At 40.2% G+C, this 19,783-nt stretch overlaps 1 protein-coding gene across 4 annotated transcripts in view; it reads right to left on the minus strand.

Annotated features, from left to right (window-relative positions):
• Positions 1-19,783, minus strand: part of RBMS3 (RNA binding motif single stranded interacting protein 3) — a 449,717-nt gene that overhangs the window by 352,474 nt on the left and 77,460 nt on the right. For 3 of the 4 annotated variants that reach the window (XR_009818745.1, XM_061996425.1, XM_061996423.1), the window contains exon 2: positions 259-428. Coding sequence is in view for 3 of the 4 variants with exons in the window: in XM_061996425.1 (XP_061852409.1) it covers positions 259-428 (170 nt within the window). In the remaining variant the exon portion in view is untranslated. The remainder of the gene's footprint in view (positions 1-258; positions 429-19,783) is intronic. The other variant, XM_061996424.1, reaches the window with a different exon arrangement.

Consider the following 19,783-nt stretch of genomic DNA (forward strand, 5'->3'; position numbering starts at 1 on the left):
AGGTTTTCTTGACATGCAAATTCTCCTTTTAACATAAGAAAGAAAACAGATTAAAATAAATAGAAATCAAAGGGAAAGCCCTCATCTCTCTGTCCCCCAAAACTCATTACCAGCATTAATCAGATGAAGGGGTAATGGTTAACCTTCAGGTTCAGGAGGCTTCTGATGTCTTTTTTTGCAGGCATACATAATCGTAAATGGAAAGTCAGCTTTGACATTTTCCTACCCAAAGACACCAAGTATTTTAAGCACACTTACGGCTGGCACAGCTTGATAAGGTCCTGGTCAGTGGTGCCGGGTGGAAGGCCTCGAATGTACAAGTTGGTTTTACTCAACTGCTCTCCGCTGCTGTTGTTGCTGCTGTTGTTGCTGCTGTTTGTGCTGGGGCTGGGAGGAGCCATGGGGTGGGGAGCTGGTGCATAGGACTGCTGGAAACAAGACAAAAAAGTTGTTATTGGAAAACAAAAGCATGGTGGACTTGTATGCTTTACCCAGGTAACTCCAGAGCTATGCACCGAAAGCTTGCTTGTCCTGCTCACTCTGGCCACCTTCAGCTGCCCACTCCTCCAGTGCATGTGCCTGCCCTGAGCCTGCAACACCTCTCAAAAGAGGGCTGAGATGGTTGGTCTAGACAGGGCCATGAAGTGCATTATTTTACTTTATTCTTTTAAACCTGGATTTAAAGTAGCTAGATTATAAGTCTATTCTGCTTAGATCACAAATTAAAGCTCTGAAATGACAGGTACTCCAGAGTACCTGGTATTAAAAAAAGAAATTAAACACAATGTGCTTTAAGAATACTCAAAGACACAAATAAGAACATCTAGTCAAAGATATGGAAGCTGATGCTAGAAGCCTAGTCTTTTCTAAACATGAGTGGCATCCAGTATATTCACAGTCAGGTGGCAGAGAGAGAAAAAAATCCAAACCAGCCTGAAAAGACTGTCATTACGGACATCTTTCACAAAACAGAAATGGGGTTTGGAAAAAATGATCAGGTTAAGACCTCTTGCTTTCAATACCTTACCCACTTCTGAATGACCACAAATCACACACATCAGCTGAGAACTATGCTGTAAAAAGGCAGGCATTCTCACAGGGAAAACAACATTCTCCCCTAACACCCTGGTAAATACATGCTCTGAAAGAAGACACGCACATGCTATAAAAGTTACCTAAACTAATCCAATTTGGGGCAGCAACAGGGAATTTAAGCTGTTGCAACCTTCTCTGGCCCTCACACAGTGCTTGTCAGGAGAACTGAGAATGGGTTGCAAGGCAGAAGCCGTGTCCTGTCACTGCTGTGATCAATACAGAAAAGCCAAAATCTAGAGGAGAAGCTGGGGGAGCTGGAGGATGCTGCAGGGCAGGGCTTCAGCTGGGCAGCTGAGTGAACTGTGGTCAAAGCACCAGGAACCTAATTACTCACTGAGAGGAAATCCAGTTTCCACAAGCTGATCAGCATATTCTCTAGCAGTATACATAGTTACAACAGCAGGTAAATGTGGGGCCAATGCTAAGTTAACTCTGATGTACTAATGGACTAATAAAAGCAAATCATCTGCAATTTTCTTTTTAGTATCAATGACACTTTAATGTCATTGAATACACTGTTCTGCATTTAGGTCTTGAACACAGAAAACATTTAAGCCTGAGTAATTCTGATAGTGCTAATCAACTGCCCCTTTCACTTCAGTGGCCCTACTTCAGTGCTTATGATTATGTACGCAGTAATTCAGATACTAGATGGATATTTTAAAATTAGTAGCTCTAAACTCTTTCAAACAAGTCCCCTTACTTAGAACAACAACAAAAAAAAAGTTGGAGAACATATGAGAGTCAGCAATAGGTGAAGCTCAAAGGCCTTGATGAAATATATAAAGCACCACACTTGTGGTGATGCCTTTCCTGCTGCCTTCTCCTTCCTTCCTAGTTTCTCCTGTTTAAACCAGGAGAGTGGGAGCACACTCAAGTGTCAGTACATCAGAATTCCACTGCATCTAGTCTGGTTGTAATGTGACTCAAGTAGGACTCATTAAAAGGAAAAATCAGTTTAATAGTGCCATCACCACACTAGCAAGTAGTGACATTCGCTCTCATCCACAGTACAAGGGCAATGAGCTTCCTTCCCCAAGTATCTGTGCAGATACTTTTGCTGACAACCAAAAGCACTTAACGCATACGGATCATATTTCTCTGCACACACACTTTATCACTGGGTAATCCCCATCCACCCGAGCTTCAATGTCATTCCCAGAAACAGAGAGCTGAAGCAGCAACCCTGAGTACCAGCACAGGACACCGCCTTGACTGAGTCTCAGTATCATGGGCATGTCCTGGAAACCAGCTCCACACCACAGTGTGGCTGGGTAAAACTGCAGGCAACAGTAATCTCTAACAAATACAGAGATATGTGCATCTTAAAACATCCTGGCTGAAAGCGTATTTAAATCTCTGGGCACTTGAGGTCACGGTTGAAGTAGACGTGACTGTGTATAGCACAGATTTGGCTTTAGCTCAGGAAATATGCTGTGGTAATCTTGCACGCTTTGAGTAAGGTAACATTTTAAAACCAGCAACAACCACAATCCCAAAAACCAGCCAACCAAAGGTCAAGGTGACATTCTGTTGTGGTTTTAAGCCCAGCTGGGTACAAGGACCACACAGCCACTTGCTCACTCCCCTAGAATGCCCATGGTGGGATGGGGAAGAAAAGAGGTACTGAGTGCCTCATGGGGATCCCCAAGGACAGGGAGGGCGCACTCACTGATCATAGTCTCAGGTCAAACAGACAGGACTACTCAACTTGGGGAGGAAAACGAAATTAATTTAACCAGCCAGCAACCAAAAGTATAATAAACAAAAAACAGAGTAGGATGATGAGTAAAAGGCTGACCAGTCCCTTCAGACCACTTTCCCCTCAACTCTCCCCTCTTCCGGGCTCAAGCACCTGGTGTCTCCAGCTTCTCCTGCACAGCAGTTCAGGGGGCAGGAAGGAAGAGGGATTGTAGTCAATGAGGGTTGCAGTCAGTCCTTTACAGATGGTCCATGCTGCTTATTTCTCCTCAGGGGAGGAGAATTCCTTGTCGTTCCTCCCTGCTCCAGTGCAAGTCCCTCATATACCAGATATTTCAGCTATGAGTCCCTCCAGAGGCTGCAGCTCCTCTCCGCCACCTGTGTGGATCTCCCCCAGCCATGGCCATCTCCCCACACAGCCTTGGTGCATCCAGACACCGACATCTCTCCACTGTGGGGTCCTCCCAGAGCTGCAGGAAGGTTTCAGTCCCACCAGTGCCCTTGATGGGTTACAGGGAGACAGCCCAACATCTCACTGTGGACTGCAGGGGGGTCTCTGGTCTGGCATCCCTCCTCCCTTCCTCACTGAGTGGTTTCCGTTCTTAACTAGTGACAGCAGAAGTGCCAGATTGGCCTGGCCCAGCCAGAGGTGGCTCCGACTCAGAGCCAGAGGAGGTTTCAAGAACTCCTTACAGGGGCCACCACTGCAGACCGCTCCCTATTATCAAACAAAACACAGCACCACACATATCCAACTTTATTCTTACTGCTTTATCCCAGACCTCCAAGTTAACCATACACGCTAAATGCGTGTCAATGATGTAAAGTGAGGCTAGATTTTTCTCTAAGCCAATAAAGTGCTATATACTTTATTTATTAATTGTTATTTATTTATATGCCATAAGTGGATAATGAGTAAATGGCCTATTCTCACATCAACCTAACAAGCAAGAACAAAACCCCGCAACACAAGCAGAAATACACCTTTGAAATACAAAAGCAATTTTCATACTCAGATCTTTATCCTCTCACAGAGGAAAGCACTAGGGGCCTAATTCTAATTTAAGCTTAAGACATTTTATCCCTCTCAGCCAGGTGAAAAGAGACCTAGAAGTGAACATGAATTACATTTACACTTATGGTAAGGCCACAGCTCTAAAAAAAAAAAAAACAACCTTGAAACACCCAGAGAATTAGGCCATGAGACACGTAGACTATCAAGCAAGAGTTGCTCAGACAATAGGCACACACAGATGCCCAAGTTCACAGCAGCATCCTGGGAGATGCTTTAAGGGTGGTCAAAGAGGCAGCCACACTCCACTTTATGAGATGCTGATCTTCTCACATCAGTAAGTATTGCTATAATCCAAACCCTCTTCAGCAATAAACCTGAGCTGCTGCAGCCCACAGTAATTTCCATGCATATCCAATACCCCAGAATACCATCCGCAGAAAGATTACAAAATTGCCTGTGCTAGGGCTGATGACATCTTCTGGCTGGTTGCCAGACTAAAAGCTTCAGGTCAGAAGAAAGCCTTGAATTCTTGTTTCCTGAGCTGATGAGTGTATGACTTGATGGCAGAAGTATGCATTTTGCCTCCAAATGAGCAAAGGGTCTGCTTCGTTAATCTCCACGTATTAACTGGCGTGAAAGAAATGAAACACAACCTGATGTTGATCCGAAATACAGACCACTTGCTACAGGAACCTGGATGATACCGAAGGGGAACATTGCCTGGGGAGACACCTGCACACCTGATGGTAGGAAATTTGTGTCTTGTTTTGACACCATTCTCCTCCACGGCTAGAGGCAAAGCACTTAACTCCTCTGCCATGAGTGCCATGAGGAGCACTGCTTTCCAGACTGGCTCAAAACACCCTGACACCAGCTGTAGATATCTGTGAAAGATATTTTGCCAACACAGGACTCGCAGCACTAGAAAAAAAAAGTATTAGGAAAAACCTGCATGTTTTACTTCAAAAGGGAGCTAGAATTCAGAGCTTGCTTTGCCATTAATTTTTCAAATAAGCAATGCAACCAACTCCTTTTTCAATTCTCATGCTTCGTTATTCAATAGGGAGTATGGAGGGAATGAACTGGTCTGTAGATCATTCCAAGCAGCTTATTAATTTAGCATGCCTGGATAATAGGATTTGTTTTCATGTTTGAAAAATGAATGAAATTTCTCCTTTTTCTTTATTTAAAAGTGAGAAATGAATGTGCTTAATTCTAATCCAATCTCAGGAACTCACTCTTGTGCTTAAACCTGGGTTCTGAGCTCTCTGAAAGAGTGTCCCACGCAAATGTGCACAGCTATGCGTAAATAATGAGATACCTTGGTCTTTCTTACTCAATAACCTAGAAATGCTGAACCAGAAGCTTCTTGGTTACTAAATGAACAACAGTGCTCCTTCCAGCATCCAACCTTGTTACACAAGAATGATATTTATCTTACCATGGCAACCACAGTACTCTTATGTAGTTTTTCACTTGTTGCAGGTTTAGTCTAAAGCATTTTTCTTCCAAAGCAAAACACTACTTAAAAAGACAAATTTCAAATATTTTTTCACATACAATTCCTTTTGGATAGGAATCACAGGCCCCAGATGCCAAGTTGTAGAGTCTGCTTTATTAGCAGCAGCTGGCTCCTTGGCAGGCTTCTGAGGTGGTTGGGCTTGTGGTTTTGGAGTGGCCTCAGAGCCTAAGATGCAGCTGGACAGCTATGCTAATGGACTAGCCAATTTGTTTGTATTCACCTTTGGCTATCCCAAATTTGTACTCTTTTATCCACTTTAAAGTCTCAGAATGATTCCCCATTAACATCAATATGTTGATTTTTCCTGTCATAGCACACATTTAATTTCAAAAATAAAATAATATGATACATAGTCCTGCATAAAACATGTGCTATTTAAGCCAATTGTGAACATACATACACTATTCACTCTGAACAGAGTGGTTTTCTTGCTGCTAGATTTGTCTCACTCAAGAGCCCAACTGCTACACAATTTCCTTAGCTCCTAATTGAGAGATTAATATTAGGCAAAATATCAGTTTACACCTCACACTAGCAAAATACTTCTCTTTTTACACTCTACTGTACAAAGGAGTAATTTTTGAGAGTCAGAGGTTTCTTACTGGTAAATTATAGTAATGCTGAGAGGATGCCACCAGCTTTTTGGCCTGTTGATCGGAGTTTGGAGCTGATTGAATGGCAAATCTCATATTCAGAAAAAGACAATGATCACGGTTGAAAAGAAGACAGAAAAGTAGGACAAATACAATAAAAATAATTAGATAAAAGTTACAGCAACTCTTCTGCCTGCGGTTGCCTTCCTCAGGGAGAAGCATCACCAAAAGGTGAGCTGTATTTCTCATCCATAGCCAGGTAGAAAAGCAAGTAAAAGATGACTTGAAACTGGCAATATCATGTATTTTAGAAAAGCTGCAGAAAAGGGAACTCGAGTCATAATTTTCTGCCTGAGTTTGTAGGACATTCACCACTCTTGCAGAATCCAGCTATGACTACTGTCTAGCTCTCATCCAGTCAACCAAGATGTGGAAGACAGAGCTCCGCTTGGATTCTTCCCTATATAGTCAGATCTTTCCCTAGACTCGAACAGAAAACAAGCAGATTCAATGGTGCACATATTTTCTAACCTCTCTGCACAGCAACAAAGCTTCCTTGACTGTTTCTGCAGAAGCAACAACCCATGGCTTGACAGTGTTTTCCATTTGTGAAGGAATGGCATGTGAGAATACAAGTAAACTCAGAAGATGAAGACAGACAATAAGCTTCAAAGTCTGTTCCATCACAGTTTGTTCAATCAAGAAAAGCAGAGCACACCTCAAGAGGATTCTGATTTCTCTGAATCCCTTCCAAGGCCCTTAAAAGTGATTCACTGGATGCAAGATCAGTGAGTCAGAGCTGCTGGGTTACGCTCTCTGTACTGCCACTACATCACTGTACTACTCCAAGCAAGTCACTTAGATTGCTTATGTTTCAGTTTACCAACCTGTAATGACTATTCCCCACCTCTTCAAGGCTTATATAATGCTCTGTGATTACTGGATGAAGAATGCTATTAAGAACTGTGTTTTTATTTAAAGATGGGAAAAATATTATTAGAATCTAACTTAACAGCTAAAGCAATTCCTAATTCTTTTGCAGATAAAAATAATTTCTGCATATAAAGATTTTGCTACTCTATATCTAAATTGAATTAAGTCATTTAAAAATGCCAGTCCAGTTAGTTTTCTCATTAAAAAGAATTATTTTTATTTTCTTTAAAAACAAACTTAGAATTACTCAATCACAGTGCTATCTTACTCACCCTTTTGTATACATCAACCTGCTTTAAAAAATATTCTGTATCAAATGAGATCTTTGGTCCACAGGAAAAAAAAGTGTCATTGTGTTTTGCTTCCCTTTGCATTTCATATCACTTATGAAAAATGACAACTATGAAAAATAAAATCCAACCTGATCCTCCAATAGGCACAGTAGTCATTCAATAGATTAAAATTGGGATTTGGTAGGTCAGTAAGATACTTTGAGATCTTTGTTTCACACACAAAGCACTTGAAGTTATTAGACTAACTACTCCTGGGGCTTACAGTTCCCTCGAACCTGGCACAAAGCACTAGAGGTCCATAAAGCATAAGCTCGGGCACAATTTGGCTCAATTTTCTGTTTTGAAACAGTTCTAAATCACGACTGCATAGCTTTCAGCATTTTAGAAGCATTTACAGGTAGACAATATATAGGAAGCAAAGCATCCATGGGAAAAAGAAGTCCACTGGACAGTACCTGCAAAGTTGGTTTCATTTTATTCAGTTTTCTGCATTAAAACCAACCAATCAAGTGAAAAACGACAGTAACTCACTCTTGGCTATCTTTAAGAACACTGAGAATTACCAATTGTTAGCAAGGGTGACATACACTTAGAAGCCTGGAAATTTTCTCACTGGTCACAATATCTTCTATTTCCACTAAGACAAACTGAAATACAGCAATTCATACATCATTCCATTTCCCACCACTAAAATGGGAAACTTCAAAAACAAATTGGTCAGCTGGAAAGCAGCCTGTTTTGAAGTACAATGAAGTTTAAAAAAATAAGTGGATTAGAGCACATGTCATAAGGAAAGACTGATGGTCATATGAATTCATTGGGTCAAGGTCAATCACATGAGGTTCAGTGAAGCCAAGTGTTGAGTCCTGCACTTGGGCCACAACAACCCCATGCAGGGCTACAGGCTTGGGGCAGAGCGGCTGGAAAGCTGTCCTGCAGAAAAGGACCTGGAGATGTTAATGAACAGCCAGCTGAACATGAGCCAGCAGTGTGCCCAGGTGGCCAAGAAGGTCAATGGCATCCTGGCCTGTATCAAAAATAGTGTGACCAGTAGGACCAAGGAAGCAATTTTCCCCCTGCACTTGGCGCTGATGAGGTCGCACCTTGAATACTGTGTCCAGTTCTTGGCTTCTCAATACAAGAAGGACATTGAGGTGCTGGAGCAGAGACAGGCAATAAAGCTGGTAGAGAGTCTGGAGAACAAGACTTATGAAGATGGGCTGAGGGAGCTGGGGATGTTTAGCCTAGAGAAGAGGAGGCTGAGGGGAGATATGATCACTCTGTATAATTAACTGAAAGGTAGTTGTTTTGAGATGGGGGTCACCCTCTTCTCTTTAGTAATGATAAGACACATGGAAATGGGCTTAAGTCGTGTCAGGGGAGGTTTAGATTAGACATTAGTAAGGATTTTTTCACGGAGCGGGTTATTAAGCATTGGAACAGGCTTCCCAGGGAGGTGGTGGAGTCACCATCTCTGGAGATATTTAAAAGATACATACATGAGGTGATGAGGGATATGGTTTAGTTCAGTTTAATGATGGGCTTGGCAGTGTGAGGTTAGTGGTTGGACTCAATGATCTTAAAAGATCTTTTCCAACCATAATAATTCTATGGTCCCTTCCAACCCTTATATTCTATGATTCTGACCTGAGGATGAAAAATCTCCAGTCCATGACAAAGGAGTGGCACAGAGAATAAAGGGCACTGTTTACAAACTGAGAATGCCCCCTGTCATCACTGTCCCCCAGGGTTTTGATCACTAAATAGATGCAAGCTGTCAACCTACCAACTTCAGCCCTTGGCCCTCTCCTCTCTGCATCTTGCTATACCAAGGATAAAACTACTCATCTCTGCTAAGCAGTTTGCAGTTTATCCGTGGACTGTCAGTTGCTCTGGACTAAACTACGGTAGCTTCCCTGCATTCAGGGCTTCTCACATCCAGTCAGGAGAGTACAATTTAGTCCTCAGTATTAAAAAGCCAAAGACTAGGAATAAGAGCTGTGTCACTAAATAAATATTCTCCAGAGCAGAAAACAACCTTCACAGCCTTGTCTCCTCCCATTTATTTCATGGCAGGAGGTTCCTGTGACAGACCATTCCCGTAGCATTATTTATTTCTCAGCAAGGGAGAAGAAGAATCCTTTCTATGGTTATTTTATCACTTCAGCAAACTTGTACACAATAACATATATTCTTTGACATAAATTAGTGTTATTGCTTCATTATCCAATCCATTCATATTTTACTGATGTACTAAGACTAAATGTGAACAGAATCTACATCTTTAAAATACTAAATCCGAGAAAGCTGGACAATAAAACATTGCTATTCCCCTAATAAAGATATTTTAGGGTACAGATCAAAATATGACAGCAATTACTGCCTGTGATACAACAACTTTGTGGTGAAAACAATTTGAGAGGAAAAAACCCAACAAATTTAAGCAGAAATTATTACTCGCGCTTACATTTCGACATAACCAATTTTGAGGCTAAAATGAGGAGTTGTAGGTCCATTTGAAGGTTAAGAATAAAAATGCAGATTGAAAGACTGATACTTTAATTTCTAAATGTTTGTGAAAACAAACACCTTTTTGGTTCTCAGAAACTTAATCTACCCTCTGGATATTTGTTTACACATGGAAGACTAAAAGCATCTTGAGAAATGAGAAGTAGGAGGCACGTGCTTCATTGCATTGCTTTTCTGAACACAGTTCACATATACTACGGCATCAATAGTGGTGCAAGACCTGAAGTATAATAAAAGTCCACCACATAAAAATGAACTTAGAGCACAGAACAAACCCAAAACATCGATATCACCTCTTTCCTCTCCACTTGAAAATTTGGTGAGTAGAGATCAGCAGCAGATGTGTTTTTGTTTTGCAGAACAAAAGTCTAACTAAAAAGGTTTCCCAACATCCAATCCAAATTTCCGCAGTTTGTCTGTCTTATGGAAGAATTAAGCAGGAAATCCACCACTGTTGACATAAGCATTGGTGGGATGGGAGAAGGAGGAGTGGTAAAGTTCCTCTGGAATGCCCCTCATCATCTCTTCATGTTACCACAACAATCTTTTGTAGATGTGTACAAGAAATCTCTGCCCCCTCCACCCAGTGTTATATAAAGATGACTTGTGTCCTCCCTCCTGTGGCCAAAGGAATCCACAGAACACTGAATTTGGGAAAGGTCTGTCCCAAAGATAACAGCGTGACACCATCAGGACAGAATCTAGGGCATTCCACAATAGCTGGACTTCATGTTTTCTTTGGGACTTCTTGGTCTACAGCAACACACTGCTTCCAGGCCAGGGGCCAAAGGACACCCACAGAAGATATGAGCCATCACAAACCTCGCCACAGTTTTTATTGCAGTGCAATCTCCTCTAACAAGCTCATGATAGCAAATAGCTTTTAAAAAATTCTCCCATATGAGTTATTACAGCTCATACCTAATTCCTTTCTTAGGAAGAACAGGAGAGAACTAACCTCATGAGACTGACATATGTAATGTCATTTAAAGGATAAGTAGAAAGCTTTCCCATAGTTAAGCTGATACAGTGAGGATCAGAATCTAACAGTACTGGGTAGTATTTAGGTGTCAGCCTATGGAAATGCTGCTCAGACACCCCTGAGTACCGTATCATGAAGGGTTAAGGGAGGCAAAGAAACCAGGGTGGCCACATGTAGGCAACTAGGTCTGAAATCCCACATTAAACCCCACATTCATTCTAAGAACTTCTCTACATTCTTCAATGAGCTGTCTGTGTAAGAGAGTGAACTTTAACGATGAGGTCACCAATATACACAAGCTAGGAAACTGTCTGAGGCCACTCAAAGACTGAGGTGAAGGAATAGGTCTCTGCAAGCCTTAAAGTAACTTAGTAATAGGATGAATTCCAGACATTCATCAGTCAAAGGCAGCTTCAAACACCATACTACCAACATGCCAGGAGCATACAAAATGGACTTGGAAAGGTGAGCAAGATTTGCCATGACAAGTTTTGGGAATTAAGCACATTTTCAGGTTGTGTCACTAAGTGCTTAAATGTCAAATATAGATAAAACTCTCTACTTTGTTACTGTAGAAGTCCAGTGTCTTATAAAATCTCAATTTTTCCTCTAGATTTCATGCACTAGACATGGAAGATAGTGTGGGAAAGGTTATTTAAATTCTTTAATTTAACAAGCATCGAATATAATTGATATTTCATTTTTCTTCCAGACAACAATCAAATGCACTTGAGGAAAAATTTACTAAATAAAATAAATGGTTAATGTAAAAACTGTGACTTTCTTTATTCTGTTTTCAGAATTTGCAGAATTACACTCAATTTATTTACAGGTATTTCTATTTTTTTATTAAAATTCAACTTTTCATAAATTTCATTGGTTTGAGGGATGAATTTACTCAAGCATCCTGCAAGTGTCCAAAAAAACCCAACAAAAATGTCTCGTTGAATCTAGGAAATAAAATATTTTCATATTTTTATTAGGAAACCATATGTACCTCAGGCTGCATTGAAGCTTGAGCACTAAACTCTCAACACACATCCTATATTTACACCCAGTGTAGACTGAGGCAAGGGTCCAAACTAACCAACTCACCCAGAGGAGTATTTGACCACTTGTGTAACTAGATGCCACAGAAGCTACTGCCCAGCATGCACTTCATTATCATGACCAGAGGTCCTGGGAATGCCCACAGGACTACTGAATGACGAAAGTCTCCTCCATTTTGTAATAGTAAAAGTTACTGAAAGATGAAAAAGATGTGAAAAAGATGAAAAGATATGAGATTTTCACATATTTTTGCCAGAAAGTAAATAAAAATCATGACTTTTTTTGAAAAGTAGAAATAACTTCAGAATGTCCGTTTTGCTTCAACCTGTCCTGATGGTTAGATACATGAGGCATAAATTCTTACACTTTAATCCAGTATAATTTGTTATAATTATTAATAATAATTTCTTCCCCTTCTGATTCCTATTTCTTTCTCCATTATTCCCACCATTTCTGGTTTTTAATACTTCTTGCAGCATGGGAAAAGTAAAAAAAACAAATAAAAAGTCTAAATTTACTATAAGTTCTCAATCTCTTCCCATTTCTTCAGCAACAGATTGTGCTTCTGTGCTTGTCCAAAGTTTCAAATGTCACTTGACCCATGTACTCAGTAATGTTGATTCAGTTAAAATATCCACATAAAACCAACTTGCACTTTGGTAAAAGTAACCTACACCTTTTCTTTTTTTTCTCATATACTTACAATGGCTCATAAGTAGTGCAGAAATTTTGTTTCAGCATGATAATCTTCTCAGCTCAGTTCCCTAAACCCATCATTATTTCCTGCTAAATGTTGGTGGATGATGAGCTAAGTATCTTGCTAACATGCACACATTCAGCTGAAGACATTTGACCTAAACCATTTTGGGCTTTGTGTCATGTACTTTTTCCATACAAAGAACCTGAGCATGTATGCTCTGAGCTCTGACATGAAGAGCCTTGCAATGTAGAGACTCCGTTGGTTCGTTATGCATCTGTAGAAATCTGATGGAACACTAACTGGGATAATGAAGTACTCTTGTCGCAAGCAACAGGAATTCAGAAGACGACACATGTTAAAATTCCAGAAACAAACCAGAAAGTTTAAAAAGAGATATTCTAACACATTCATCTGTGTTTACCATGTTTTTCATCCAAATTATGTATTTCTTTATAAACAAGAGCTTAAATTTCCTTCTGCACTGCAATATTGCTTCCAATCTCTTCTGTTAGCTTTCTGCCTCTTTAAACTTTTAATATTCTTCGTTCATGCACAATTTTGGGGCTTTAAGTCTGGGGTTTCTTTTTTTTTTTTTTCTCTGTAAATAATAAGTATTTGAAGTAATTTCAAATGTTAAATCAGGATAAGTAAAATAAGAAAGTCTCCTTAATACGTTAATAAATGTCGTACCAAGCTTTAGAATATAAGCTTTTAAGAATGTTAGCATGTAACAATAAGGTTTATATTTCAAATCAGATACATATAAATATTCTAAAAGTCTTTTTTCTAAACTATTTAATACCACTGTCATTGACTCGCATGCACAGCACGCTGAGCAAGAACCAGAATTCCAGTCCAAAGCGAAAAATAATTTACCTAAAAAGAACAAAATGGAGAAGAGAGACAACTACGTATTCCAACACAACAATAAGCAGACTGTAACAGTAACACACCATGTTAGCTGCTGGAGCAGAAATTGGTTAGGAATACCAGGGCAATAAGGCTCACTATAGGCACATTGTCAGCAAAAGACAACCAAGAAAAACACTTGTCGCCTGCTGAATAGGGCAAGGGACTAGTGACAAAGGCCATGGAACAGATGGAGGCAGTTGGCCTGCTGCCAAGGCCCTCAGATCTCTCTGCCTAGCAGTAATGACTGAGTTGAGAGGTGCTGCCCCAGAAGAGGAGGGTTAAATTAGCAACTACTCCAGGAAGCCAGTTACAGGTTACCCAACAATGACTGCAAGAGAGCTGGCTGATATCACTGCTCTCTCTCATCTCTGAGAGGCTATGGCTGCTGGAGGCCATCAGGATGTTCCCAATGACTGGAAAACAAGGTAAATGTTACACTTGTCTTCAAAAGACAAAGGACCTGGAGGACAAGCAGGCTGGTCACAGCCTGGCAAAACTGAAGAGAATAGCCTCACAGGAGCTGTGACTGGGCACAAGAGACCAGGTGACTGAGAGCAGACAGCACAGATGAGCAAGGGCAAGTAACGCTTTTCCAACTTCCTTACCTTGCCTTAGGACAACCACTTCTACAGACTAGGAGAGAGGATTGGATATTGTTTATCTTGACTTTAGCAGAGCTTACAACACAATACCATGACCAACAAGCTGGACAACAGAAGTGAGTGCACCCTCACCATGATTACAGATAACAACAAGTTGAGGGGAGCAGCCAATTGACAAGAAAAAAAAAGGGCTGTCTCAAAATATTAATATCAGTACATTGATGCTATAAGAAAGAGCTACTCAACACAAAACTTCACCTCATGCATTATGTATGTTAAAAAACCCTGCAACTTTACTTATGGAACAAATGTCTACTAAGTGATTTCTGCAGGTGCAGACACATTCTGTAATGAAATTTTACTGTACACAAAAGATTTACTAAAACTGAGACATCTGAAATTTATTCCTTTGTTATTCTTTCACCTCAAGTTTGGTTCATTTGCTGAAGTCATTATTAAACAATAATGTTAATTCCACTCCTCAGTTTAAGATCTACAGTTTAGTCTAAGAAAACATTATCTAAGAAGAAGCAGTACCATTTTAAAGGCAGTCTGCTTCTCAGTCATTTGAAATTGAATAAACTGGCAGATTTTTAAAAATCTAAGACTAGAAGTTACAGAATTAATGCCACTGCCAGCTGCCATCAGATAATGAAAGTTCACTTTTGGTAAGATTTTAAATGAAATGCACTCCTGGTTATGAGAATTTTTTTACCATCTTAAAATAGGGAAGGCAATCTGACTCCCCCAGTCACAGCAAGGAATAGTTGCCAATGGGCTCAGACCAGGTACTCAAGAGTATCTGGGCTCAATCGTGGACATGAAATGTTGCACACAATGGAGCTAAAGTGGTAAACATAACTTAAGTCTATTTTTCCACTTTCTTCCTACGATTCAGAACATTCTATGTGAAACTTTGTCATGATGTATCCCATGTCTTACATGGGAATTCCTCAAAAACATGAGGAGGTGGCAGTCACCCAGTCAGGGCAATTTCTATAATCTCTTTGCAAGTAAATAGAAATATTGTTGACTTGGTGATGTATGTGGCAAAATAAAGAATCAGATTATTAAAAGTCCAGATGTTTTTAAATAAACTTTGAAAAACATATGTCTATATTAAAACAAGTTTCTTCTTAAGGATTCCTTCTAAAAGGAAAAAAAAAATGGGAATCCTAGACTAAAAAGATACTCTTCTAACTGCACTGTTGTTAAATATTTGTATTATCCCTCATATACCTAAGATTTTGTTTGCAATGGCTTGCCACTACATTTCCTTTCTTGCACCCTGGGCTAATGGAGTTCTTGTAGGGCAAAAAGTCTTCCTATGAAGGAAACAACTTGTTACCAGGCTATTATGTATTTCACTAAGGTCCATTTATCATCATAATTCTCTCATTCTACCATCCCCCAACAGACAAAACTGTGCTGCACAGGAGGAAATACACATAGCAACATGGCGTCTCTGGGAAGGATTCTGCCATAGTCTTCTGGTCTGTACAGAGCCTGGCTCTCCCCGTCCTCATCTCTGGCTCCCCATACTCAAAACCCCACACTACTCTGAACACATGTCTGTATCCAGTAGACCTTTGACAATCCAGTAGTCTGGTAACGATGGCCACAATTTAAACATTCTTTTGTGGGCTGTATTCTGAGGGTTTTGGAGTCACAAGAGGCCTCCTGACGTTGTCTTCCCTTTCTCTCCCTCCACCTTTTAAACATCAGCAGCTGCATAAAGATGCCTCAGAGCATCTGGAAAGACAGGAGTTGTTCAAGCTTTGATAGTGAAACAGGCAAGTAGAGGTAAGGGTCAATATGCATTGTCATTCCTATAGTACCATAGCTCTAAAAAAAACAAGGCAATGGCTATGAAGTTACACATATGCATTTCTCTGTCTCTGTAGCATACATTTATTCAGCCAAGAAATAGATTTTCTCATTAATGCTTTTTACAGTCTTCAATAATTTATCTGCAGGAAGCTAACTTGTACATTAACACAAGCCAGTAAACAGGGCTCTCTACTACTACTGCCCCTCAACACCATCAGGTATGATGACATATAGTACAGCCTGGTTTTCCTTAAAGCACTACCCTCCAGAAGCGTTAACTGCCAGACTTCTGCAGTGACAGTCTGCAAGGCTAAAATTAGAAAGCAACACCTTCCCTTGCACCTCATCACATGATAGGAAACAAACAAAAATAGGGAAATACAATATGTTCCTAAAGGTAGAGTCTAAATACTTTCAACTCCATAACAGTTGAGAATTAAAGGACACTTACACAAGGAGCTTGTGATATCTCCTCTGTTACTAGCATTATAATTCGCTTTCTGCTTAGTTAAAAAGACAACCACCTCTAAATATGGCCCTTCACAACTCCACCTGGCCTGAAACGAATTCATTTATCTCTATGTTACAGATAAATTGTTTTATTAGTCACCACGATGTTTCCAGATGCCTATTTATTCTAGCACTCTTCTGCATAGATAATACAATCTTTCAGTGCATCCATCTCATTGATAACTGTTATTCTACATTGCACTGAAGAGTATCACAAACTCCTTTGCAGGCCACATTCCTCCGTCCTGCACTGCCAAGGTGCAGCTTGTTGCAGGACTTGCAAGCTAAAACATCAGTATTTTTTTTTCTGGTTGGTGGGGTTTTTTTAACCCTAAATAGGATCCTGCAGTCCTTAACAGCCATGTAAAGCAGCCACTGTCCTTTTTCAAAACCCTGTCTGCAGGGCACACATAAACTCATGCATATTTAAATTAATTTGCTAATTCAAACACAAGGAAGGTTAGAATTAATTCTGCTAAAGTTGCATCACAGTCTGCCCACAAAAAGAAAGCACAGTCAAATTATCGACTCGTTTAGGACCTCAATTTGTCCTCAATAAGGGAAGCAGGAACAGTCCCTTGCACACAGACAAAACCCAGGCATATGTTACGATGTTGCATAACATGACATAGCACACAAAAAGAAGTGCATGCAGTTAACATGATTCAACTTACACAATGCTCTGACAACTTGCTTCTAAGCTTATCATCACCTCACTGTCTCAGTTCTAGCTCAGATCTACTGTCTCATCTACTGTTCTTGCATAAGTGGTGTGCCCATGGCAGAGGAAAAGGGATAACTTCCCCCTGAAGCAAGGCTCTGGCTTGGCCACGAATTCCTAAGGCAGCACCCTGGATGCACTGTAGCCACAGCGATTTCGGCAGACCTGCAGTAGGGAGAGGCAGAAATTTTCCTGCAAATCCCCAGGGATTCAGCTGCTTCTATTTTAGTACCCCTAATTACAAACATCACTATTCTTAGTCCTAAAATGTTCTGAGCTTTTGTTATAATTAGCCACAGCATTTTACTTGAAGACGCCCTGGCAGCGGGCAGTTCCACAGGCTGGCAACCTCCTTGCTAAAGTAGTGCTTATCAGCTACTCACTGTATCACAATAACATTCCTGATAGCTTAAACTTGAGTCCCAATTTAAAGACATATTTTAGAACAACAAGACTCTAGATTAGCAGGTCTCCAAACTGGTGAACTGACCCTGATGTTTAATAAGAATTATTTATGCCAACAAGAAGGAATGATAAACAAACACACTGAAAACCCCCTCACAAGACCATCACCATCAATTCTTCAATTCTTTTCAAGACATTCCTCAAGCTACTGGCAACAAAAATAAGGCCAGGCTTCATTACAAGCAGAATGATAAAGAAAAAAAAAAAATTGAAAAATAAGGAAAAAGTACTCACAGACCATAGATGCGTTTAAGATTATTTTTTTTAATCAACAATCCAAGCAACAGTTTTCTTCACTGCACTGTAAACCTACTAACAAATGTACTAACAAATGCACACAGTTGCTTCTGATTTTTAATGACTGTGAATTTCAAGTGATTCTTGAAATATTTCATTAGTTATCAGTGTTTTTTAAAATATATACAACATCTATTAATGAAATTGAGACAGGACAAACCAGCAGTAGCTGATCATGCTCAACAAACATCTAGATTAGCTTACTTAAGCTAGAATCACAGGCAGCAAATCATTCCTATTCATGGATTTTTAAAATTAGCTCAGTTTCCTTGGGGGGGGGGGGGGAAGGGAAAAAAAGAACCCTGTACCAACCAAAAATCCACCACCCAAGTCCCAGTATGTTCTCCAACCTAAGCCTAATTTTTTTGTTGATCAGTCAAGGGCTTAAGTGCCTCAGCTGTATTTATTAGCTACAAGGTGACATAGGTCAGGAGGTAATAGTCCAAGGGCTTGGTCACACTTCCTTTATCACCAAGGAGGGATAGTACTATCAGACAAGGGCCACCACACTCAGCCAGTAGAGGTAAGGCAAGTAAGTAGAGGTAGACTAGACAAGAGAAACACAGAAGTGCCTCCTCAAGAAGCAGATGCCACCAGGATCTCAGTACAGCATCACTCAGCTGGAACCCATTGCCTTGCAACAGCACCCAATCCCTTCTTCACATCCTTCACTTTGCACTGGGGTAGAGACTCTCCAAAATTAATTTGGATGGTAGAGTTACCACTTTGCATCAATTAATAAACTTTACCATAAATGATATCAGCCATGGGACAAAGCTGATAAGTGATTACCAAAATGCCTCCTGATATATTGATAACTTGACATATTTTGAATTTAAAGTAATTAAGAATATGAAACGAAAACCTTCAGGGAGTGTAAAGCTGGCAGGATAGGTCTCCTGACATCTAGTACCAATGTGAAACAACCTATCAGGATAATTATCTTTTCTGAAGACCTGTTGTCATTGCTTCTGCTAGTAGGTTAATTTTCTCTACTTTCTAAGCTCTCTTGCAGTGATCACTGATGGCTGTTCTCCCTCTCTAAGCCAACAGTTTATCCAAATAACTGATGCTATTGTTGTTATCACTAAAATAGCTTCCATTCAAGCTGCCACTGTTTTAACAGCCATGGTCTGTGTATATAAAAAGAAAACCCTTTAAAACTGATTTTGAAGATGTGTGTTAACCCAGGAAATATTTAACAGTAGCAGTAGCTATGCAACCAGAAGGTTAAGTTAGTTAGAGTTTGCGACAATTGTGCTTATCTATTCTATTCAACAGCAAGAACATCCTTGCATTTGTCAAGGGAACGGATTTAGTAAGAAACTGCACACAGCAAGAAATAAATGAGAGATGCAGGGAAAACTCGTATTATTGTGGCATCTGCTAGAGCTATTTTAGAACGGTGTCCCCCTGTGCTGCTCCACTGACGGGCTTGTGAACATTCACTAAAATTAAAATCCATTTCTCAGGCATTCATAAATAGGCCACAAAAACTTAGCAAGTATCAGAGCTTTTTTTATGCTTCCAAATTTTTCTCCATCCATTTAGAAAATGTTACAGACTGTGCTTCACATTGTCCCTTGTGCACTGGACCTGGTGTGAGACAGGCTCTGCACTTCCTTCCTCCTATGCCAAAGGAAATACTCCCATGGCTTGTCTTCAGCTCTCACACGTAGAGTCAGTCTCAGGAGGAGTTTGTCCTGAGGAATATTTGTCTCTCAAACTGGACTTCAGTATTAAACCCCAAATTTTTGCAAGAATAAAGCAGAGTCTTTGCTCCCAATCGCTTTGGGCATTCAATTGCCTTAAATGCATGTGAAAATTGTGGTTCGTCTCTGCTTTGCCTATGCCCAGGAATCCTTTGAACAGGCAAGGCCAAATATTTATGTCCTATAATTTTTAGGTTTTTTAAAAAGACTGTTTCACTGTCACATGAAGCAGATTCCACCTCTTTTCAAAGCACGCTGTTCAACTCGCCAACGTTTAATTACATTTTGTCTCCCATTAGGACATGGCCATCTGACCAGACA

This window comes from Colius striatus, chromosome 5 (assembly GCF_028858725.1).
Source record: "Colius striatus isolate bColStr4 chromosome 5, bColStr4.1.hap1, whole genome shotgun sequence".
In the NCBI taxonomy this organism is placed as follows: Eukaryota; Metazoa; Chordata; class Aves; order Coliiformes; family Coliidae; genus Colius; species Colius striatus.